This window comes from Chelon labrosus (assembly GCF_963514085.1).
Source record: "Chelon labrosus genome assembly, chromosome: 4".
NCBI classification, from domain to species: domain Eukaryota; kingdom Metazoa; phylum Chordata; class Actinopteri; order Mugiliformes; family Mugilidae; genus Chelon; species Chelon labrosus.
In genome coordinates, this window is record NC_140340.1 from 13,996,848 (window position 1) to 14,022,226 (window position 25,379).

General features: G+C 41.3%; 2 protein-coding genes across 2 annotated transcripts in view; both read right to left on the bottom strand.

The window, feature by feature from the left end:
* Positions 1-25,379, bottom strand: part of iars1 (isoleucyl-tRNA synthetase 1) — a 70,228-nt gene that overhangs the window by 36,712 nt on the left and 8,137 nt on the right. The window contains exons 8-15 of the mRNA XM_084543738.1: positions 22,425-22,512; positions 19,632-19,692; positions 19,393-19,488; positions 17,583-17,705; positions 12,630-12,721; positions 11,296-11,394; positions 3,221-3,347; positions 71-144 (exon numbers count right to left, since the gene is read on the bottom strand). Of these exons, the coding sequence (XP_084399864.1) occupies positions 71-144; positions 3,221-3,347; positions 11,296-11,394; positions 12,630-12,721; positions 17,583-17,705; positions 19,393-19,488; positions 19,632-19,692; positions 22,425-22,512 (760 nt within the window). The remainder of the gene's footprint in view (positions 1-70; positions 145-3,220; positions 3,348-11,295; positions 11,395-12,629; positions 12,722-17,582; positions 17,706-19,392; positions 19,489-19,631; positions 19,693-22,424; positions 22,513-25,379) is intronic.
* LOC311486245 (vimentin) lies at positions 15,237-16,888 on the bottom strand. Its single transcript, XM_084542036.1, has one exon. The coding sequence runs from the start codon at positions 16,737-16,739 to the stop codon at positions 15,603-15,605; it is 1,137 nt and encodes a 378-aa protein (XP_084398162.1). The 5' UTR covers positions 16,740-16,888; the 3' UTR covers positions 15,237-15,602.

Genomic DNA, 25,379 nt, shown 5'->3' on the forward strand with positions numbered 1-25,379 from the left:
ACACAGCAGCGACAATGAACACATGCACAGTTGGGCGGCTGCTAACCCTGGTGGCTGATCAGCGACTCACCTTTCACGATGCAGATCAGTTACTTTGACTCCAGTCAGCTCCGCCAGTTCGGCCATGGACCCTATACACACCACCTGAAGAATGCGCACGCACACACACACACACACACACACACACACACACACACACAGGACATCAAGTGTAAGACGCAGCACAAAACCGCCTTTAAAGGGGAACTACAGTTTTTTACAATCTGGACCTTATTTCTGGCATAAAATACGATCGTTTACCCGCCCATATAACGTTTGTGTAATTTGTAGTCCTTTGGGAGATATTTAGATCTGCGCATATCCATATAGTGGGAGTGACTGGGGCACCGAAACGCAGCCTAATTATCTGCTGCAAAACTCGTTAATTTCAACAATATTTTGTTGTCGTACACTAGTGCTATTCCCCGTTGAGTCCGGAGTTACCTGTTGTCATCATTCGGATGATGTCTTCTGACCTGGATGATGATGTCTTACTGCTAGTTTTTTGAAACATGGCTGAATATTTTTCCGATTCTGAGATTGTGGACGAATCATAGCAGTAACAAATTACAGGTTAACAAGCTGACCATCACGGGTGCGTGCGGCGGATGATGATAACAGGTAACTCCAGAATCAACGGGGAATAGCACTAGTGCACGATAACAACATTTGGTTGAAATTAACGAGTTTCGTGGCAGATAATGCGTCATTTAGATGCTGCGTTTCGGTGCCCCAGTCACTCCCACTATATGGACATACGAGGATCTAAAGAGGAGAGGAAATGTTCACTTAAGCGTTATGATGAAATTATTATTTAACATTGCTTTTTTGCAAACACCAAACTGTGGCAGGGGTGTAAGGGGGAGCAGAAGGACACGGTAGGAGGAAAAACATGAATTAATTTAGTCTGTCGCAGAGACATGTGGCTGATATAAACTGGTTTTGTATGTTTTGAGATAATTTTATCATCTTCGAACATTACAAACTGTACAATGAAGGGCATGACAGGAGATATTAGTTCACAGTAACTATGTTATGACTGAGCGGCTAACACAAGCACCCAGATGTTTGTTTCTTTTGTTCCTGGAGCCAACATCTACATCTGTTTGTGACTGGTCTCGGTTTCCTTTGCAGTTTGTTTTCTGGCTGCAGCGTTCATCGCCATCAGTCTGGCTTCTCTCCAAAGAAAGAATCCTGACTTGAAGCCGAACCTCTGATGTCAGCTCCATGACAAAGGCAAAATAAAGGACCTTGTTGTATTAGTAAGTAGGCAAGTTTATTTTATTTTATTTTTTTTAACTTCTAGCTCTAAAAGGAATACTGAATGGCTGTTTTGAACCCTCTCCTGTCCTGGAGCTCTCTCCATAGAGCGACTGCCTGTCAGATATCTCTGATATTTCAGATATATCTTATTTTTCCTCAGTTACCATCACTCTGCCTCTTCACCTTTCATCGGCTTCTCTTTCTTTTGCTGTGTGCAGTTGGGACACAGCAAGAGTTGTTCCACCGTTCATCGTGTCATCGCTGCAAACAAAGTGCTATCCTCTATTAGTCATGCCCTTTCTTTGTGCTGAATTTTGAAGCCTTTATTTTTACAATAGACTTGAACTCGGTGAGAGACAGAATTGCAAAGAGCCAATCTTAATGGTGATGGTGTAATTCTACAACCACTATATTGTGCAACCAACATTTACTTGAATTCACTATAACGGTAGAAAATGTTTAATCTGTACATTTGCACAGTTGCTGGAAATTTTAGTCAAATTAATGAGAAGTTGAGAGACAGAACCAAATAAGTCTCTAAGTTCACCTCCTCAGTTATTAAATGATGCCTCTTCTTAGTCATCTATGATTATACATTCAATGTACTCGTGCTTGTTGCATTACAAACCAAACTTAGAAGTAGGCCTACTTATCTCACTTCCTGAGTAACTTTACCTTAGAAAGTATGGTAAAGTGTGTTATCTGGTCTCCTCAGAGAGTTAACCTGTAGGCTCTGCTCTAGTTTTACCACAGCACCAGGTAACATGGCCCAGATACAGCCTGTTACACCACCATCAGATAAAAAAGTGCACGCAGTAAAAAGAAACATACCCAGAGAGCCAGGGACAGAGACAGATGGGAGTAAAAAAAAAAAAAAAAAGAAGATACAGAGAGAAAGAAATCATACAACCACGAAAGGAAACACAGACAGACACACAATCGTACAGTTTTAGATCTGTGTGCGAGATTTGCCGCTGAGGGCCGTGTGAGGGAGGCACCAGGGAGAGCAAGTGTTCTGGAAACAGTCACAATGCTATTTCCAGCAAGCAGGTCGTTGGCTGTCCCTCTTTCAGCCAGGGGACCAACACTTCATTTTTCAAACGCTCAAACAACCCAATTCTGACATCTCTATTCAGTTCAGTCTACTTCATACAGTCAGCCGAGTTTGCCGACCAACAGCCGCAACAAAAACATTTTACAGTTTGGCTCCGGTCTTAACTGTCTGACCATATTTCCTTCTCCTCTTTTCATTTTTCATGCTCATCGGTCCCATCCTCCTCCACTTATTTTCTGCATCCTCTTTCCTTTAACCCCCGTGAGCCGTTTGTCTTAAAGACCTTTGAAGTCGCCTTAACCAGCGTGAAGAGAAACCAAACACATTTTTGTGTTTATTTGCTGTTTACATTAATGAATCATTCATGTGTTGGGTTTACAGAGGCGCCATACGATGGTGCTTGAGGGGAGTCGACTCTGACTGCTGTACGGAGTCACGCTACATGTTCTGCTTTAACGCCGTGGTCACCTCGCTCTGCCATGCCAGAAAGTCTCTCCTACACAAGCCTCCACACACGCAGAGAAGAGCCAGATATGCTAAATTGTGTGAGTGTCAAAAAGAGGTCAGTGAGAAACAAATTTCACATGTTACAAATTTATGAGAAAACTGGATTTCTGTGCTCTTTCAGAAGACCAGTCTTCCTCAGGAAAGAGACGAGATATTTTCTCCCAAACTCATTCCTATATTAAATAAAAGTGAGCGTTACAGTGAGGTCAACTTTTCAATTACCCCCGTGCTTAGACGAGACTGAGGGGTGACGGCTGTCATCACCACAATCAGCTCCCCAATAGAAGAATAATAAGCATCTTAGTATTTGGTCGTGTTAGCAGCATCTATTAAAGCATAAACAAGTGCTTCTCTCACCTCCTCAAAGTCATCGCTGACCCAGAGAGGGATCGGTGTGCCCCAGTAGCGGTTCCTTGAAATCGCCCAGTCACGTGCGTCTTTCAGCCAGTTGCCGAAACGCTTCTCACCCACAAACTCTGGAACCCTGTAGAGAGGCAGAAAGATTAGTAAACCAAAATAAAGAGCATGATTTCAAGAAGTGGAAGAATTGAGCCTGGATATGCAGCAGAGTGCGTGTCAATTTTTACTTTAAAAGTGATTGTTTAACCATTACAGAGCCACTTTTAGTAGACATCGTTTTAATACAGCAACTCAGTTTGTCCATTTTAATGTTACTACCCTCTTCACAGTTTTAGCATTAGTTTCTGGCTGTCTGTCTGGCTGCATGGGTCTGTTGGTCTAGGTCGAGTAAAACAACACCTTCTCCTTCTTGGGACGCACATTGTTCCAATTCCACTGAATGCTTCAGCTTGAGGTGCAACCACAGGCTTGTCGAGCTGCTAAGTTTAGTTATGATAACTTAATGTGTACCGGCGAAACTCAGATGACTCAAAGTACAGTGGCTCCCCTGAGGGATGCGCCCTCAGCCCCCTGTTCAGTTCATTCCAGTGACTGAACATCACCAACAACCTCAGCGGGCACAACAACGTCACCAGTATAAACAAAGGAGGCCCATCAAAGGCTGTGCTTCATGCGGAGGCTACAGCGAGCCGGCCTGGGTGCTGCAGTCCTCGCATCTTTCCACAGGTGTGTGGCGTCACTGTGTGGTATGGAAACTGCAGACACAAAGGCTTTGTAACGGGTAGGGAAGTCCGCACACAGGATCACCGGTTGCAGCTTTCCAGATATGGAGGACGCCTACAACAGCAGATGCAGGAAGGCAGCCGGAATCATGAAAGACTCTTCCCATCTTGCTCATGGACCGTTATTACCAGACTGTTACCGTTATAATTGCCCAGCACCATGCTGCAAGTATATACCAATAGCTGCAAATCATACGGTTAGATTAATATAAAATAAGGCTACATAAGCAGCATTAACTAGTTACATGGATTAATCCATTTAAATGATGATCCATGAAGAAGTTTGTGACGCTTACTGACCTTTATGACTTTCCTAGCAATAGGAGCTATAAATGTCAGTGTTTGCTATAAATCTAATGACTGCAGTCCCAGCTTTAGTTCATATGTATAATGTCTCTGGACATCCCAGATATAAAAAAAAAGGTTAATAACTAACGCTTTAGCCTACAGCTGGCAAGATACTTCAGAGTTTTGTAAATTAAATTTACTTCTTATTATCTTCCAAGGCCTCTTACAAGGAGACTGCACATATTGCTTTTCGTGACTCAGACTTGCACAAAGCCAGTGTATTCATTTGCAATACATTTCATACAAAAATAATAATATTCCTTTATTTATCTGGCTTCTCTTCCTCTGGAAACGCTGCCTATGAAGCTCGACCGCAAAGGTTAACATTCCCTCCAAGGCATCTTTCTCTTTTGTACCTTTTCTCCTCTCTCGGACGATTTCTGGCATTAATCCACTATCTCACAATCTCTTCCTCTTTCTCTCATTTTTTTTTTGCTGCCCCCCTCTCTTGGTGTGCCAGGCCGTGTTGCTCAGGAGAACAGAGCGGGGGGGGGGCGGGGGTATAAATCGCTATCAGGATCCATGCACTAAGCAAAGACTTCATCAATTCCCATTTGTGGGAGGCATTTCTATTTAGGCCCCTAATATATCAATTTAATGATTTTTTCTTTCTTTTCTTCTGCTGCTCGCCACCAACCCTCCATCCCTTACCCTCCTTCTCTGAGTACATGCTAAATGTAGAATTTAAAGTGTGCTGTCTTGTGCGCGGGACGCAGACGTTATTTAACATGTACGGGCTTCTATTATAAGTCACAGACGATGGGGATGAATTTAAGTGAGACAGAGGGGCAGAGGTTGTGGTCAGTGAAGGGGACTGAATAAGAGAGTGCACGATAAGGAAAAAAGTAAAGGAGGAGTAGTGTTGAAGGACAAGGTGCAAATAACCGGACAGTTCTCTGACACCAACCGTCCTATCATACCATAGCAACTCTAACTACGCGGGGCAGGTCTGTCAGGTTTTGATTTATGTGCTTGTTGAGTAATGACGTGTTCAGAGTCCTGGTGAAAAAAAGAACCGGCGACAAGTCATTTGCAATGGAAGCCAGTGATACAAAGCTACAAACTGACGTCTGATCATTGTCGCTGTGTGACGATGATCTGGTCTCACGGGGTGAAGCGACAACCAGTCGTGTGCGTTCGTTCCGTAAACGTCTGATAAAGTGACGCTTGTAGTTTTAACTGTGGTTTTTAAACACTTCATATGTGACTCTGTGCCAGATTAATGGTGGTTTCATCCCACATCAAAACCAAAAATGGAGCAAAGATGTTTTGAAATGTATATTAAAGCGGATTAAAGCTAGGTTTATGTGGTCTAACATAAGAGGCAAATGTTAGCATGTGCAGGTAACTAACTGGCTTACTACCTACCTACAGTTGTATGTATGTAATTCACTTTCATACTAACTACATTAGCATCTAGGGTTGTACTATACGCAACAAAAAAATCCCCCAAAAAACGTCACATATGCACTGTGTAGCATGTGGAGGTTAGCGCTGGATCCAAACATACTGTCTCTATCCTAGAAAGCACATATCAATTTTCCACCTTGCTCAAGTTATGTTAGAATGAAATCATAGGCAATTTTTCTTCATCAGATGGAAATGGCATTGTTAACCAACTACTGGAGCTAGCGTAAGTTACAGCTAACGAAATCTGGCTGTTAGTTAAGCCAACGAATAGACGCTAGCAAGAAATGACAGAGGTCGATAAACCAAATACAAAAAAGTGGCAATTGGCAGAGCTTAGAAAATGGAGAAAATGGTCTAATTTGACAGATTGTTGCTTTAGAAAAGTTCAATCACTATGTGTTGTATCCTTCATTAAGAAATAAAGTGCTGAAGTCGTGTGACAGAGGCCGAGGTGTTGCACCACAGGCCTAAGAAGATGCCAGCTCCCCGTTGAGCACTCATTAATTCAGCCGTTAATTTATTCCGTCAGACAAGCACCTGGAGAAATCAGACCGAACTCTCTCAATAGATACTTAGCCTGAGTCTGCACTGCACCATCTCCAGTATAGACCGAAAAATAAAATCAACAGATCACTTTGAGAATGCGGTAACGAGCCCTTCAGCAGTCTGCTTTCTGAAGGGCTTCGTTAACGTCTCTCATCAGCGAACATGAACTTCATATGGAGACACAGAATTCTACAAGGATTTTACTTAACTCATTAGGAAGCTGATGAGATGGCAACCCTGAACTAAATTTTAGCTTCATGACGGTTAAGGCGTTTGGCATTTGTGTTCAGTTGTTTAACCGTGTTCAATCGACATCATTACTATCATTTTGACCATCCTATTCTAGTCATTGGACTAGTTTAACAGCACCACAAACTACATCCTCCAAAATGATCATACAGTTGAATTACTGCCTTTGTGATGCCGTTTCAACATAAACTCAACAGTCACGAAGCAAGAATTAGTGTAGGATTGTTCTTGTTCCAATGTTTTGGCAAGTGAGTGCATTTAGTTATTTTTTTTTGTCATACTCAAGCTAAAGAAGCAGTTTAATGATGTGATGTTGGGACCTTGCAGGGGCAGGTTGTCTTGGCCCTTTTTTTATTTTTTTTTTCCAGGTGCATCTAGATCAGGCATGTCCAAAGTCCGGCCTGGGTGCCAATTGTTGCCCGCGGTCAAATTTTATATGGCCCGTAGCCTCTGTCATAAAATGCATCACTTGTGACCCGCCAGCATTTGTGACGTGTATACGTAAAAAAAAAACAAAAAAAACCAAACAATTTTATGTTTCACCAGAAGGTGGCAGCAACGCTGTCTAGCTGCCCTCTGGCGCTGTACGCCCATGACCCCACGACCCCTCCTGACCAATTTCTAAAATGGCGAGTGTAAATAAGAAAAGGAAAGTTGAATGCGAGGGCCGCCGTTTTCAGGACAGGTTGAAATTGCAGTATTTTTTCACCGAAATACGGAACAACTGCGTTTGCCTGATTTGCCAAGAGACTGTGGCCGTTTTTAAGGAATTCAATGTCAAGCGACACTACCAGTCGAAACATGCTAATGGCTACGACAGGCTAACGGGGAGCGACCGCAGCGAAAAACTGAAGCAACTCGAAGCTGTTTTAACGTCACAGCAGCGCTTTTTCACAAGAGCCCGTGAGTCAAATGAAAATGCCACAAAGGCTAGCTACGAGGTGGCGACGTTAATTGCAAAGCACTGCAAATCTTTTGCCGAGGGTGAATTCATCAAAGACTGTGCTATGAAAATGGTTGAGAATATCTGCCCTGAGAAGAAGCAAGAGTTTGCCAACATTTGCCTGGCTTGTAACACGGTGGTGCGGTGAATTGAAGATATTTCAGCAGGTATTAAGAGACAGATGGAGGACAAAGGAGTGAATTTTGACTTCTTTTCAATAGCCTGTGATGAAAGCACGGACGCATCTGACACCGCTCAGTTGCTTATATTTGTGAGAGGGGTGGATGAGGAGATGAACGTGACTGAAGAGCTACTTGACCTCCAGAGCCTTATGGACAAAACAAGAGGAACGGATTTATTTGTTTCTGTTTGTTCCGCTGTGGATGACATGAAACTACCCTGGAAAAAGATGACTGGGATTATTACTGATGGTGCACCTGCCATGGCTGGCGAACGAAGTGGATTATCAACCCTAATCTGTAACAAGGTGAGCGAAGAAGGAGGCAAAGCCATTGAACTCCATTGTATCATACATCAACAAGTGCTCTGCACTAAACATCTCAAATATGACCATGTCATGAAACCGGTGATAAAGACTATTCATTTTATTCGCTCTAAAGCCCTGTCCCATCGCCAGTTTAAACAGTTTCTACTCGACATCCAGACTGAATATGGAGATGTTTTATATCACACCGATATAAGATGGCTCAGTCGGGGGTCTTCGTTGCAGCGTTTCTTCTCTCTCAGGAGGGAAATCGGACAATTCTTGGCAGAGAAGGGACAACCGATGTCAGAACTATCTGATCCTATTTGGCTGGCTGATTTGGGGTTTTTAGTTGGTATAACAAAGTATCTGAATAAATTGAACACGAGTCTTCAGGGGCAAGATGCAGCGGTGAACCAGCTGGATTCACACATCAAAGCATTTGAAGCAAAGCTGCAGCTTTTCCAAAGGCACTTGTCACAAACAGACCCCAATACCATACATTTCTCAGCACTGCAGGAAATAATGAACAGTTTTCCACAAGACAATATCCGTGCGCAAACAGGGGGGTATGCAGCAGACATCGCGTCTCTGGCTGGAGGGTTTCAACGGCACTTTCAAGATTTTGCAGCTATTGAAAAAGAGGTCAAGCTTTTCTCCTCTCCATTCTCCATTGACCCCGATGATGCTCCAGAACAGCTGCAGCTCGAGCTCATTGAGCTGCAGTGTGACAGCGAGTTGCGCAGTCGTCACCAGCAGCTCTCTCTTGTGAACTTTTACCGTCAACTGGAAAAAGGCAGGTTTCAAGAGATTCGAACATTTGCGAAGAAAATTCTGAGCTTGTTTGGCTCAACATATCTGTGTGAGAAAACATTCTCTGTTATGAACTTTAACAAGAACTGCGCGAGGACAAGACTGAGTGACTCTCACTTGCGTGACATTTTGCGCATCAAAACCACTGCCCTTCAACCAGAACTAGCCTATGTGCTGCAGTCCAGATCTCAGTACCACCCTTCACGTTAGTGCAGGCAAGTTGTTTGTTTTGGTAATCTGAAATGAATAAAATGTAAAATATCAGCTAATTTGATTTGTTTTGTGTTGGTCAAAATCAGTTATAAATATATTTGGACTATATTTGCACTTCTTAATAAGATGAATGTTGGTGTTATGTTCCTGTTCATATGTCTTGAGCTTAAAAGTTGACAGATAACATTAATTACCAATAATATGTAATGTAATATGTAGTGTTGACCCTACATATATTTCATCTTCCTAATTTATTTTTTTTCCTCAGTTCAGCTTATTTCATCTTATATGGCCTTCAGATATTAAAGGCACAGAGACTTTGGTAAGACCTGTATAGATTTGTCATACATGTATGAAATGGAAAAGTATGTTGTTTGCAATAAAATTTCCATAATTAATTAAATAATTAATTTGCATTTAATTTGAATGGTTCAAAGAATGTCAGGCAGAATGGTTGGCCCTCACGCATGTTCACCTCATCAAATCTGGCCCTCTTTGAAAAAAGTTTGGACACCCCTGTGCTAATGGCTACGACAGGCTAACGGGGAGCGACCGCAGCGAAAAACTGAAGCAACTCGAAGCTGTTTTAACGTCACAGCAGCGCTTTTTCACAAGAGCCCGTGAGTCAAATGAAAATGCCACAAAGGCTAGCTACGAGGTGGCGACGTTAATTGCAAAGCACTGCAAATCTTTTCCCGAGGGTGAATTCATCAAAGACTGTGCTATGAAAATGGTTGAGAATATCTGCCCTGAGAAGAAGCAAGAGTTTGCCAACATTTGCCTGGCTTGTAACACGTTGGTGCGGTGAATTGAAGATATTTCAGAAGATATTAAGAGACAAAGGAGTGAATTTTGACTTCTTTTCAATAGCCTGTGATGAAAGCACGGACGCATCTGACACCGCTCAGTTGCTTATATTTGTGAGAGGGGTGGATGAGGAGATGAACGTGACTGAAGAGCTACTTGACCTCCAGAGCCTTATGGACAAAACAAGAGGAACGGATTTATTTGTTTCTGTTTGTTCCGCTGTGGATGACATGAAACTACCCTGGAAAAAGATGACTGGGATTATTACTGATGGTGCACCTGCCATGGCTGGCGAACGAAGTGGATTATCAACCCTAATCTGTAACAAGGTGAGCGAAGAAGGAGGCAAAGCCATTGAACTCCATTGTATCATACATCAACAAGTGCTCTGCACTAAACATCTCAAATATGACCATGTCATGAAACCGGTGATAAAGACTATTCATTTTATTCGCTCTAAAGCCCTGTCCCACCGCCAGTTTAAACAGTTTCTACTCAACATCCAGGCTGAATATGGAGATGTTTTATATCACACCGATATAAGATGGCTCCATAATTAATTAAATAATTAATTTGCATTTAATTTGAATGGTTCAAAGAATGTCAGGCAGAATGGTTGGCCCTCACGCATGTTCACCTCATCAAATCTGGCCCTCTTTGAAAAAAGTTTGGACACCCCTGATCTAGATTAAACTGATGGATTCTGTGCTCAGTATCTGATTGAGTCAACTGGATGGTCATTTTGGAGGAGTGTGATGTGGTTGAACCATACTATCTTGACAAGTGTCATCACTTTTTGATTTATACCAGCGAAGGAAAGGGAAATAAAGACTTCTATTAGACATAAGCATATGTAGCTGTGTGCACCAAATAAACACAACTAAGTGTATATAGGCCTTAAACAGAGACCTTTAAAGCAGTGTGTGTGCGTTTGAGTCTGTCTCTGCGTACATGTGTGTCTGTGCGTCTTCACCTTCCTAGCGGCTAGTCATTCATCTCGGTCTGACAGTCCCATTACCAGAGGCAGCTACTGTGGCTCAGAAAAGAGCACTGGGAGCACCGGGGGTAATACCACTTAGCAAAGCCATCATGCTGACGCTTACTTTTTGTTCATGTTCTGCCATTACAATTAGCATCATGCAAATTATTTTTTTTCCCTTCTATAAAACACCAGTCCCACGTGTGTCATTACCTTGATGGGGATTTTATGCAATGAAAATAAAGTCACTGCAACGACTTGCTGAATCCAATTCCGTCCCATTTTAAGTCACTACATCTAGTGATAGCTGTCCCGCAGAGACAGGCTAACAACGTGATGTACTAGTGGTACTAGGGCAGAGTCGTGGCTGTAATTGTTTTGGGACTGCATCCGCTGTCCGTCTTTGCTCCAAGTATTTAAGACTGAGATGATCATAGCTGCCACTTTACTGTCACTTAGCTCCGAGCTAGTTATCACTTGTTTCAGAAAGCAACTCACCAGTAGCATTTTTCATTGTTGCCCAGTAGATTCTCCACCATTTGCTCCACTCGGACAAACCAGCTGGGGACAGCTTTGTAGATGAGGGGTGTGTCAGACCTGAAAATAGAACACAGTACATTAAACATAAGGCTGCAATATATTGGCTTTATGTATAAAAAAAATAAAAATAAATCTGATTTATTAATAATATATGAATATTCATTCATAAAGCAAGCCATATATTTGGCTTGCTTTATGAGCCAAATATATGGCTTCCCCCCTCTTCTTGTGAGTATCTCTGGCCTGGAGTGGTGTGTTTCCTGTGGAGCTCTATACTACATCTGTTGTCGTGGTCTCATCAGCCTGCCCAGTCTTCATGGAATCCTGCAGTTATCCACTCCTACCTGAATGAACAATTCTCCAACCTGCCTATGATTCCTCTTACATTTTCAAACTGTCATGTAACATCATCAGTTTGTATCGTAAGATTCCACATGTACGCTTTAGTCAGATATGTGTATCTATGACAGATGTATGTTTATCTTGCTGTTCTCTTCTCTCTTTGCTGTTCTCTTCTCTCTTTCTTCTGTCTGTACCCGGCTGGCCTTAGGCAGATGGGTCCCTCCATATGAGCTGGGTTCTGCTCGAGGTTTCTTCCTGTTAAAAGGGAGTTTTTCCTTGCCACCGTTGCCTTCAGGCTTGCTCTGGGGGTTTCAGGCCGGGTTTTTGTAAAGCGTCTTGAGACGATTTGTATTGTTATTGACGCTATATAAATAAAATTGAATTGAATTGAATTGAATTAAAGGATTTGGATCTTGAAATATAAAACCTTTTACAGTGTAGTGTTCTTATTTATATTGTATCTATCATTAAATTATATTGAATTCCTTTATAAAAAAAATAAATAAATATGCAGTATAGGTACAGAATATAACCGATATATTCGAATCTCATTCTCAAGTATTGTACTTGATCACTATCTACCTGTTGTGTTTTCGGTAGCATTGCAATTTTTCGTGTTTGCGTTTTCTTTTTCCAGTTTCAAAAATGTCTCTCCGTCCTGCCTTAGAGGTGATGAGTGGTTAAAAACTATTTCATCTCTACAAACCTGCGTCTTCTAATGGCTACGAGAACATGTCTCTGTATTTTTACTGAGGTTAATTATTTCTGCTCAGGCCTGTCTCTAAGTGAGGGACTGATTTAGTCTGCTCAAGTTTCTGATTACATGATGTGGACTTCTGAGCAGTTACAGTGTATGGGAGTGATCCTGGGCAGACACCACAAAACCTCTGCTGACTGCATCTGAATGAAGAAGAATCTCGCATGTCTACAGGAGCGTTTGCATTTCTCACCTCCAGCAGTAGGGGTAATTATGTTTGAATGTGCTGGAATTGACGAGACGACCCTTCTCCTTCAGCCACTTGATGATGTTCTTGTCAGCATCCTATAACAAAACACAAATCATGTTTTACAAATGCAGCACAACCTAATATCAGGCAGAGAAGCCATGTTTCAGCGTCCTCTATGGTTAAAGTTCCACATGGCTGGACGTGGATCATGACACTCGGCATATTTTTCTCATCATCTCTTAATGGAAGCCGCCGATGCGACAGTCTTTTCACTGTCGAGAGCAGCAAACGCTTACTCGTGTCAAAATCTTTAATTCCACATTTGTTTTTGTCACTTCTATTTATGCTTTGTCAGTTTTTTCCATTAAAAAGTAAAAGAAAAATCTCATTGTCAACACATTCTCAAAACATCAGCAACAACAACTTCACATCACACCATTTTATGCATCTTAGAAATGAACCGAACAGCTGTTAAATACAGACATTTGTTGGTAGTTATCACAAATGAATACTTAATGTATTAGTGTTTTACATTCAATCATACTATACCATCCCGTATCAGTATATTAATTAAAGAACAGTGGTCTAAGACTTACATTTATAATGTGAATATACACTCACTTGCCAGTTCTTTAGGTACACTAGTAAAAACAAATGCACTCTAATATGACAGTCCTGCACTAAATTATCATGTTCGGTTTATGCTGAAATAGTGTAGGAAAGGTGGTGATTCAACCAGGGGTCGCGTTAACCGAATATTTTCCGTCATTGACCATTTATTTATTTATTTATTTTTTTTAAACTGTGACGGAAAAATCTGAAGGCCATCTGTCATTTTGACAGATTGCAATTCACACCCCCGACCACTTGGTGGCGAGTGATGTTATTAATTGGCTCTTGTCTCTAATCGCAGTTTGCGTTCCAAACATCATGGAACTTTTGTCAGTGCACGATTTCCTGGTACACCGATTATACTGATGCACACGTCAGAGCTCGGCTAACCATATACGTATATACGTATATATGTATATGTCTATGTCTATGGGGCTAACGGCTACCAAAATGGAAGAATCGGATGAAAGCACGTTGCTAGGACTGATGGAAGGCAAATTTTATTTTAAAAAAGTACTACTAATTTAAAAAACTAGAGTTTGCATACCACCGAAGCACTTCAACCCTACGGTACCATCTTTTTTTTTTAAGATGGTACTGCTCAACCATTTAAAGTCAATACTGTTCTGAAAAAGTACTTAAAGTTAAAGAAAATTTTATGAAAATTAAATGCTATTGAATATGTGATTATTATCATTTTAAAAAATTAAAGTGACGGGTAAAAATAGATCATAACGGGATTTTTATGACCCTGTCAGGCAAAACGACAGACAACGAAAAAGTCTAGCGCAACCTCTGGATTCAATTGTATATAGTATATAGTTTGTGGTGCTGTTGAAACAGATTAAATTATACACAGAAGTGTTCTTGTTTTTTAGCAGAGGCCACTGAGTAAAATGGGTTTGTCAAAATAACAGAAACGTGTTATTTTAAACAAATGTCTTTTAGTGATTTAGTATTTTATTATTTTATCTGTTGTTGTTATTGTTTGTTGCTGTAAGGTGTCCTTGAGTGCCATGAAAGGCGCCCCAAATAAAATGTATTATTATTATTATTATTATTATTAGAATAACCTTCACGAACCTTGGACTTTAGGTGCAGTACTGAGATTGCATTTATTCTCACTAGTGTCCCTAATGACCTTGCAAGTGAGTGAATAATGTAACTGCAACATGTTATAGGATGTTTCCCCAGCATCCTATATGCCTTCGTTGTATCTATAGTGTATAGTGACTTCTTTGCAGAGTTTTTCCACCAGGAGTTAATTTTGCTATGCCTTGAAGGAAATAATCTAGACATAGCCACCCAAATGTTCAGATTCACAGAGCTTTTTATTTCATTCCTCTGTTTATTTACACGATAAAGCAATAAAGTAAAATGCTAAAAATATTGAAATTTACTGATCAGGTTAGAAGAGAAGACAGGTAAAGAGTGGAGGGGTAAGAAAAAGGACAACAGGTCTTTGTAGAAAAATCATCACTGCATCATTTTGTATGCACTCACTTAAATCTTTATTAAGTAACAGTTGGTCAACATTAGTGTGAAAGGTCAACAGTTAACTTTAAGAATAAACTGGGGTTACTATAAGGACCAACCATAACACAAAGGCTGTATGTACTGCTTTGTGAAGGCAGCGGGACCCGGAACGTGATGCAAGGAAAGCAGTGAAGACGAAATGTGAGCCGCTGTAGCAAAGACAAGCGACAGAGGTATAACGGTGGGGCTGACTTGGCAGGGAAAGAGGGGAGGTAAATTTAGCGAGAGCGCTGGAGGAGTAAAAGAAAGGGAAGAAACGAAGAAAAAATTAGGCCTGCCAAAAAAAACAGAAATGGAAAGGGTACTGGAGATAGTGAAAGGCAATGAAATGAAAGGACATTTGTTTTAGAAACTGATGTCAAAGTACGCAGTTAGGGGGGCTGGAAAGGACTGGGAGGCAAGAAAATGTTGAAAGACAATGGTGGTAAGATAAACAGCAGGGATAAGAAGGGCTTGGTATTAAACCTCAATAAACCTTTGGTACCAAGAGAAGTACGTCTGCAGCACTGTCAGAAAGTATCAAGGAATTAGATTGGGGTTATAATATTTTCTTTCTGATCACATACTTCCTGATGGTTTAAATGGAAATTTAGGGAAAGTGTTCGTCCAGCAAATGTATTTTTAAGTAATGTATCAAGAGATGCCGTTCAGTCATCTGTACTTGGGTGTAATTTGGTACCAAAATATATCCAGGCCCTAGAAGTAAGGAAAAGAAAGGAAAGAATTTGAGTCTTTTTAACTAGTATGAGCTGATGTCTCCACTCCAGGATGCTCTGCAGGTCTTCCTTGTGGATATTTTTTACTTGCCGCCGCTCTCAACCAGGATATTTAGGCGTCTTTGGCAATTCCAAGCCTCTGCTCTTCCCCTTCCAGCAGCTTCCTATAGGTTGCGATCTCGGCATCCAGCTTGAGCTTAATGTGCAGCAGTTCCTGGTAGTCTTGGAGGTACTTGGTCATCTCCAGTTTGGTTTCACAGAGCTGAGCCTCTAACTGAGCGATGATACTCTCTAGGTTGCCCACCTTATCCACATGGGACAACTCCATGTCTTCCAGCTGCTGCTCCAGGGCGACATTGCGAGCCCTCAGACCGTCAATCTGATTCTGCAGGTCTGTCACCTGGTTGTGGAAAGTCGTGATCTCGTCTTTCATGGTCTTCATATGTTCTTCATTTTTGCCAGCGTGCTCTTTGAGAGTGTCAAACTTGCTTTTGTACCACTTCTCAGCTTCCTGGACATTGCGAGCAGCAACAGCTTCTATCTCTGCACGCATGTTGCGCAGATAAGCAGCCAGGTCAGGACGATCGCCATCCAGCTCAGCAGTGACCTTTGAGTCCTCAATCTGCTTCATGAGGTCTTCCACCTCTTCATCATGCAGCTTCTTGAGAAACTCAATCTCAGCCACCAGTTGCTCAATACGCTTCTCCAGCTCAGCTTTCTGCAGTGTGGCGTTGTCGACATCCTGGCGAAACTCCCTCAGAATCATCTCTGCTTCCTCCTTGAGTGTCAGCTCCTCCTCCAGCTTTAGTCTCCACACTTCTACCTCTTCTTCGATGTAGCCACGTTCAATGTCAGCTGCTCCTTTCTCATTAGTCAGGGTCTCAATCAGCTCCCGCACCTCTTTAAACTTAAGCTCATATTCTTCTCCGATGCCTGTGGGGCCACCCTTGTAGCGACTCTGCAGTGCTGCCAGCTCAGCTTGAAGAGAAGCATTCCTCTGCTCCAGTGCCTGGACCTTCTCAATGTATCCTGCAAACTTGACATTCAGTTCCTGCATCTCCTCCTTCTCGTTGGCATGTTGCTGGTGTATCTCTGTGCCCAATTCGATGGCAGTGCCACGATAACCTGACCGTCCACGGCTGTCATATGAGGATCCACGGCACCGGGAAGGCGAGGGGCTCTGAACCCTCACTCTGCCGCCAGAGCTGCTAACTTGCAGGCTCTTCTGGGTATAAGAAGCAGCTCTCATTTTGGGTTTGTTTTTCAGTTTACAGAGAAACAGCTGCACTCTCGGCTTCTCGTGTAGCCCAAGTTGTGACTGACGCCCGCTCAGATCCCCTCTGAGTTTTTATGCGGCAATAAAGAATTTCTCAGACGGCCTTGAAACTTGCGCTACGTTTTAACACTTCAGAAGCAGATTATGACAGAGTTTCAGAGAACTGTGGCTGCACGCTCTTTATTAGCTAACGCTATACTGTTAGTGGCCCGGCAGGTCAAGTCCACTCCCCAGCCCTTGCACCAGGATGTGAAATAGTGACCAGAACATGTATGCCTGTTATATTTAAGTCGCTATCTACTTAGGATGCTTATGAAGTTGGGTGTGACAGAATGGAAGACGGTATCCAGTATACTGGTAAACAATGACACTGTGCTTTGGCAGCACATTTTCCAACATGTCTTTGTGAAACAGCTCTGATGTGGATTCCCTCAACCCAGTATCACCGGATTTTCCGGCTGAAGTATGATTTAAATTTAAATTTGACAGAACAGGATTACAATCTTATATTCGCTTCTTATGTACTGCATACTTCTATTAAAAAAAAACTTCAGTAAAGCAGAAAGGGCACATTTCATGCAACTATTTGGAATGAAAGAGGAAAAAAATAATAATGAAACGATCCATTTTCAAGATACAAACGGAGGAAACGGGAGAGCAGTCGGGGAAAATGATGTTAACAGAAAATGAAATGTGGAATTAAACCAGCTATCAATATTATTGAGACATTTATCCTGCATATTATACCAGTGGCTCTTACCGGGGCTAGAAAGCCTGAAATCTAATCTACATGTAAATGCATGATGTGTCACTCACTTTGACATACTGTCCCGCAAAGTCAGTGACCTCTGATGTGAAGCAGCCCGAGGCGTCCACAGGGCAGATAGGAGCCTGGTCCTTCTCGATGATTTTGTATTCAGTGCACACCCTGTAATCATCCTGCATAGAGAGAATAGCACAGTTTAGAGAGTGTTTTATTATCCAGTCAATATATCTTGCTTAGTTACTTTAGTCACCAGTGGAGAAACACAGGAAGTGCCTAGGAGGACCTCAGCTTATGAGATGCTCACTCAATTAGGTGAACTACAGGGGCACCTCTGATGATATATGTTTGTTTAATTCAACGGCACAAGTATCTAAAGTCATGACCGTATACCCCAGGACCTGTCACCAGTTTCACCAGTTTCAAAATATGTTATGACTCCATATTAAATTCCTTGTTGGGATGGATACTTTCTGCGGTGTTCAAACAAGCATTACTGGTATGTGACAGCTATCTGCGCAGCGTCCAGCTGTAAATGTAATTTGTATTCAAACACCCTGTCAAGATCCATGATACATGGCTCACAGGGCCCTTTCACAACTAGTCGTAACAAAAATAAATTTAGGAAAATGTAGTTTGGCAGTGCTTTTCCTATTTCTGTATGTCGTCAAAGGAAATGCAATCGTGTTTAAGATATACGACCACTAAATATGTGATCCGTTCACCACATAAAATTTTAAATGCTAATGAAGGTAAGATGCTGACATAAAGGATTCAGTTAACAGCTCTGTAGGGACTGAACTGCAGTGAAACAAGCAGGGAGCGCTGCAGAGAAAGGCCGTGGGTATTCGCAGCTGGCTACAGCCACAGGGACATCCATCTGCCTCTGACAAGGGCATCTAATCTATTAGCAATGACCCAGTACCTCTGATGGCACTACTACACTGGTCTCTACACTTAGGTAGCATTCAAAATAGATATTTAATAAAGCACTCTTCAATCAGAATACAAATCAAAGTAAAAAGAGTGCACAAAATATATAAAGTATTCATGATGTTTAAAGTATTTTAAAACTGTCAGACACAAGATAAAGTATTCTACATTTATTCAATAAAAACTGACTAGACACGCTAAATTGGTATCACATACAGAATATAAAGACAAGAGGGTTAATTTGACTCGTTATGAATTTGTTTTAGGTTTAGTGGATGACCTTTTTCAAAGGCATGTAGGCATATTACAAGACAATAAAACTGAATTACTCAGAAAACAAGCATGCTAGAGGTACTGTTTCAGCTACATTAGGTCCATTTTTCAACTTTTATACCAGATTGCACACAGGAACTGTTGTATAATGCACTGTAATTAAAGGAGGAGAGTGGGTGTAGTGGGCCTGATGGGTGGCAGGTGGAGCCACATTATAGTGACAGAGAGAATCAGGACAAACAGCTGGAGCTACACCCAGAACAAATGGGCGTCCATTCTTCCCTCCTAGGCAGTAAACAATTATAGCACATGAACTCAGTATAAAGTATCTTTGTAATTCTAAATATTCTAATACTCTTGCATTGTCATACCTCCAAGTTAATACTTGAGCTGCTGAATGTGTATTCTGAATGCCGTAACAACTTTATGAAGTGACAGCATCTCAGTGCTGTGCTGACTGTTTATTTCACTGGCCCCAAATGACCAATTAAAGCAAGATTTGGGATTTTCACGTCACCGTACCCTACATTTCTGTACCTTGTGTAATGTGGAATATTAGTGCACAATAAACCACACTGTGCTGCAAAGTACTCCTAGAATAGAGATCAAAGAACAGCAAAGCGAGGAAAGGAAAAATGTAAAAGAGATCACACTCACAGCTCCAAAGTAAGGTGCCTGGTGGACCACTCCTGTGCCCTCTTCCTCCTTGACGTAGTTATCCAACAACACCTGGAAGGCTCCTTTCTCCTCACACTGAGGTCAAACAGAATGAGGAGAATTGGATCAAGACAGAGTGAGGTGCCAATTTGTGGTCAGACGGGTAATTAAAGAGAGACATAGATTTGCCAATTTGTAAAGCCGGGAAACAGCCACGAACAAAAATACTGTCTACAAACCTTGACAAAGTACTGGAAAAGAGGCTTGTATTTTTTCCCTTTCAGCGTCTTGCCAGGAAACCTAAAACCACATTAAAACGCAGTTAAAAACCTGTATAGAAAACCTGTAAAGAAAAACAAAAAGAAGGAGTTTAATATGATGCTTGATCTTCTCACTAAGATCTTTCTATATGATGTCCTTTGACTGTCCAGCTGCCAAAATACCAGATTAGAGAAGGAATGAACTGAACAACATATTGATGTTGATGTCAGGGTTACCTATATAAGGTATTGTCATTGTTCAGAGTAGAGGTACAGAGCCAATTAAATAAAGTTAGCATCTAACAAGAAGTGCAAAGGAAGTATTATTTACATAAAGTGCTGGTATGTACAGAACTGCCAGTACTAGAGGAGATACAAAAATTTGTATGACTCGTCTTCGGCAAAATTTCGGCAAAAGATTCCAACTCATGCATATGGTCTAAAACTTTTGGTAATGACCAGGGGTCAGGTTTGGCCCTCTAGGAGGAGACCCTCTTAAAGACCCAGAATTCACTGGAGGGCTTACATATCTCAACTGGCCTATGAACACCAAGGGATGTCTCATGAGGAACTGGCGTTGCCAAGGAAAGGGACATCTGAATACCACTGTTAGCGTGTTGCCACCATGATGGATGATAACTAATCTCATAGCAATAGAGATTGTTGTTGTTGCGGCTCTTTCAATTCAGAATCCAAAATTTCACTCTTATGATCCCTGTAACCACAAACCTGCCAGAACAGCTTCAATCCCCACAGGAAAACAGGAGGGCTATGATTCCTCTTTAAACATTCCCAACGTTAAATATTTTTACTCGGTAAGGACAAAAACTGCCTCTGCATCTTCTGAAATCTCTATTTAAGGGTTATGTTTGTGTTGGCAGCAGAGTCAGTCGTGATACACTGTTTTTGTAATCATCGTTCAAATAAAGACATCTGTGCTTCTGTGTATGGGTACTTAGTCCTTGTGGGAGAAGAGGAGGCTCCTATCCAGGGTTCAACACGGCTTCTTTATCGCCAGTTTTATCCAATATATGGCTTAACGTGGGATAAATCCTGCCTATAAAATGTGCTCCGCCAGCTTTCAGTACACTCTGCATATTCCATTATTCACTCAGGTGTTTTCTTCATCTCGCTTTCCCTGCCGTGTACTGCACTCTCCCTGCGCTCCAGAATCATCTATCCGTGCTGGGAAACTGGGAATTTCATTAACTTTTCCAAAGCATAAAACAACACTCAACACGTTCTGCCGTCAGCAACTTTATCTTTATCTCCATTAACTCTGGAAGACAAAGTATAACTCTCTTAAAAGACAGAAGGTGGATTAGTATTAGTATAATATACCACCTAGTCTAATTATGCATCATTATATGTAGACAGCTACTGTTAAAGTGCAGTTCATCTGTTTAGATGGTGACACATTTTTGATATACACTGATATCCTATGGGTTAAGGGGAAGGGCCTCTGTGGATCACCCCACAGATACTTGATCAGTTTGGGATCTAGTGAATTTGGAGGCCAGGTCAACACATTGTGATGTTCTTCATGTTTTCTGAGTTGTTCCTAAACCGTTTTTGTGTGTGTGTGCCAGCAGGCTGCATCCTGCTGGGGATGGCTGCTGCCATCAAGGAGTGTCATTGCTATGGGGTGGGGGTGCCTGGTCTGGTCTAGGTGGGTGGTACATGTCTAAGTAACATCCACATAAATGTCTGGTCCAAACGTTTCCCAGCAGAACATTGAATTGTCACAAGATGGTCAATGATATTTACTTCACCTGTCATAATGTTGTGGCTGATCGGTGCATAGAGCTATATTTATATAATATATATCTGATATGGGCTTAAAATGTTGACTCTCATCTTTAATTAAATGGTATTTATGTGCAAACTGGAGAAAGATGTAGGAACTACGATCGTGTTTGTGCACAGACCTCTACTTTAAGGGCTCGAAAGATTAATGGACGAGAGCGGGATATTACTTCATTATTTCTTTATCAATTAGGCGAGTAATAAGACAGGAGTTAGTTTCAAGCCAAGAGAGAAAATATCAAAACCTGGCTCAGTATCCCAGATTAAATGGACCTAGCTACATATAAACCTTTTCATTTAGAAATTGACTTAATTTGGATAAATATCAATGCCAGAAGAAAACCACTGAACACTTAAGCAACACAACAATAATACAACAAGAGTGGGTCGTATTAGCTTCACTGCTACTTAGTCATTAGTCAAGTACAACAGAAAGCTGACACAAGACAAATAACATAGTACAAAGAGATCATGCTTTTGCATGTTGGGCTGTCCCAGACACTGCCTGTTTTTAAATTCCACCTTAAAACTAATTGTTGTTAAGCATTTAATTCAGATTGACAGATTTTCTTTTATTGTGTATTTCATTTCTTATTCTTTTTGTCTGTGTTGAGAGTCTAAATTTGAGTTATTAGTGGATGATTATGGTCGTGTTTCATCCAACCTAATTAACTGTCCTTTATATTATGGTTCATATTTAGTTAGTATCATATTTAGTTATGTGATAGCATAATATGTTGGAAACCTCCGTGAGGTTGCTGATGATTTCACAGTAAACAATAGGATCCTAAGGTTCCACTTTGGTAGACAGTATATTCATTTCAGGGAAATAATTTCCCCAGTAGCTGAACAAAGGACTGATGTACTTTGGTGGCAAAAGGCTGAAGAAGTATCTACATTTACACTATTAGTCATTTACACTTTTCATATTTTTTTAAAGCAGCTCTTAGGGTCTTTTGTACTCACTTGTCCAGGAGAGTGTACTCCTTCTCTGACTTAAACAGAGCTCCCAGCCTGGCCTCCATCATGATGTAGGTCTTGTTTGTGGCGTTGTCTGAGACAGGAACAGAAAGAAACAGAATGTGTTTGTGTCATTTACTGGTTTTCCCATTTTCCTGCCAGTCCTGTGGGGAGAATAAAGATGTTACACTTCATCTCGTGCTGCTGTTAAACTAAGGAGCACTTCAAATGAGATCCGAGCTCATTTCAGGCCACGAAACAGCAAGAACAACACACCGCATCAACCAGTGAATTAATCAGTTACGCAATCGACTGAAAATGAATCGGCAACTACTCTGATGAAAGAATAATAGATTGATATGATAGCTGAGTAGATATCTTGTGCTTTGGATCACTGGCCAGAAACAAACAAGACATTTGAAAATATGACTGGTGACACGTCACGGACCAAACAATTTACTGATAAACAAACGAATGAAAAATAGACTCATCTGCAACATCTACAGTCTATTATAGTCTATCAATGTAAACATGACAGTATGCCCTGAGCTAGATGCCCTTGCAGACCCGCACATGGACAGCTGAAGACACCACGGACGAGTAGTTGCTCTTATCGTACTACCTCCTAGTCTGCAAGAAGGGCACGTACGCTGTCGGTGCCTTTGCAGCGTAGAATAAACACGGAAGACCACACAGACCCTTGTGTCCATCCCTTTCATATTCATAGATGAAGGATTTTAAATCTCACAGCACATGTAATAAAGTGGGAATGATAATGCTGATTGATATTATGTGATTTCCTTTTCTTTATGGCGGTGGAGGGGTGCTCTGGTCATTTTTCAAAGTCCATCCTCCTAATAGCCACTACACAATGATTTATGCTTATTGACCTGAATTTCATGTATGATAAACGGAAACTCAGCAACCAGGGTTCATGTCCACACACCTCACAGCCATAACATATTTAACCTGTAAGTCAAGTACTCAAGATGGGGTGAAGGTGAAGACGATCGTAATAAACTCTATGCTTCTATACCAAAGGGAGATTTGAGGAAAAATACAAAGAGGAGGAGGCATTCATAACTGCGGGGACAACAGTTTTGAAGAGGGCAAAAACCAAATGGCAAAAGACAGCGAGGTACAAAAACAGAGAGAGAAGGGGGCAGCATCAATAAAAGATGTTTCTTCCCCTCAGTGGTGTGACAAATGACTGCACAGCACAGACCTGCCGCTGCTGACAGCCCTCAACTCAAACGGTGACAAAGGCAGCGAGGGGAAGGAGACAGACATAAATAGGGACAGAAATAAGAACAACGAAGGACAAAAACAGGTGGATGTGGAAAAGAGAGCGATAAGGAAATGAGGAGAAAAGCTGGGATGAAGATGGAGAGAGAGACGATAAAAAGACAGACTGAGCTGATACACACATATTTAAAAGAAAAAGAAAAAAAAAAAAAAAACGTTCATTGGTATTCCAAGGCGGTCTCCCATGCAGCACAGCGCAGGCGGTAGCGCAGTTAAATGACAGACTGTGCTTCAACAGCGCCCCCTGCAGTATCAGCTGGACTATGTCAAGCTACCAGGAATCTAGGTCATCCTTTAAGAGAAAAAAAAACAAAAAAAAAAAACACCAGTTTCTCTCACAAGAAACCAAAAACTACAGCAGGAGGGTAACAGAAAACCAGTAGCCACCTCTCTGAAGTTTATATATATCAACAAGGACAATGCTTTTTTAAGTGACCTGATTTAAGGTTCATGCACATTTCCGGGTTTAAGCCACACAGTGATGCACTGTACCGTCATACAGGCACATACATAAAACTGTGAGTTAGAGCAAGCACAGACATTTTGACATGACACAGGAGGAAAAATGACTAAATAAATGTTGGCTGATTTACATTAAGCTTACTTTGGTAATGACACAAGTGTCTGTGCTTTTCCTGACAACATGTCTGCCGCTCCTCCTGTGAACTAAATATGTTATTGATAAATATGTATCGAGTAAGCAGAAACTGGACACTACACTCTTCATCTGAAAAGGCAAAATTTACTTGATTAACCAGTCATAATTTTAGATCAAAAATACACTTAGCTGCCAGTCTAGTAATATTTTCATTATTAATTAATCCCCTTAATTACTTTCACAATTTAGCGATCTGTCTTAGAAGACAGTGTAAAATGTCGGTTTTAATTTTTAACATCCCGTGGTGACATCTTCAGACGTCTCTACCCACAGTCTGAACCCCAATAATCTAACAATAATAAAATACAGAGAAAAGCAGATGAAGCTGAGAAGTAAAACACTGCTAAGACCAGACGTTTGGCCTTTTTTTCATGAAAAATGACAAAACTGTAGTTGTATATTCATGTTTGTAAACTAGCCAGTTGAACCAACTAATCACTGCAGCTCAAACTACAACAACCATACAACGGATTAAGGGGATAATCGCACTATGAAGTACTACAGTCCACCACAAACTAAATCTTCCAATTTGATTTTGAAGTTGAACGCCTCTATAAAACACTTTCAACATATATATTCATATATTTCTTACCAAAATCAACCACTGTGAGTAGGGTTGCAAAATTCCGGGAATTTTCAAAGTTGGAAACTTTCCATGGGAATTAACGGGAATATATGGGAATTAACGGGAATTAACGGGAATATATGGGAATAAACAGGAATAAATAAGAAATTTACAAAATTGAAGGTTGGCCCTTAACAGGGAACTTAAATATAGTTGGGGGGAATATATTGTAGCATAGTCTTGGCTAAAACAACCAGATTTAATGCAAGTACACTCCTCAATCACATGCACACAGCACACTGCTTACTGCAGGGCTATTGAGGCCACGCCCCCTACATGCACTGTGCATTCCTCCATCACATGCACAGGTGATTTCTTGAAGCCTGGAGGCCACACTTTTGAGCTCAAAGCACAAGACTATTGAAGCCACACA

Excerpts from the sequence above, each read along its gene's own strand:
- LOC311486245 (XM_084542036.1), bottom strand. The coding sequence starts at position 16,739 with ATGAGAGCTGCTTCTTATACCCAGAAGAGCCTGCAAGTTAGCAGCTCT.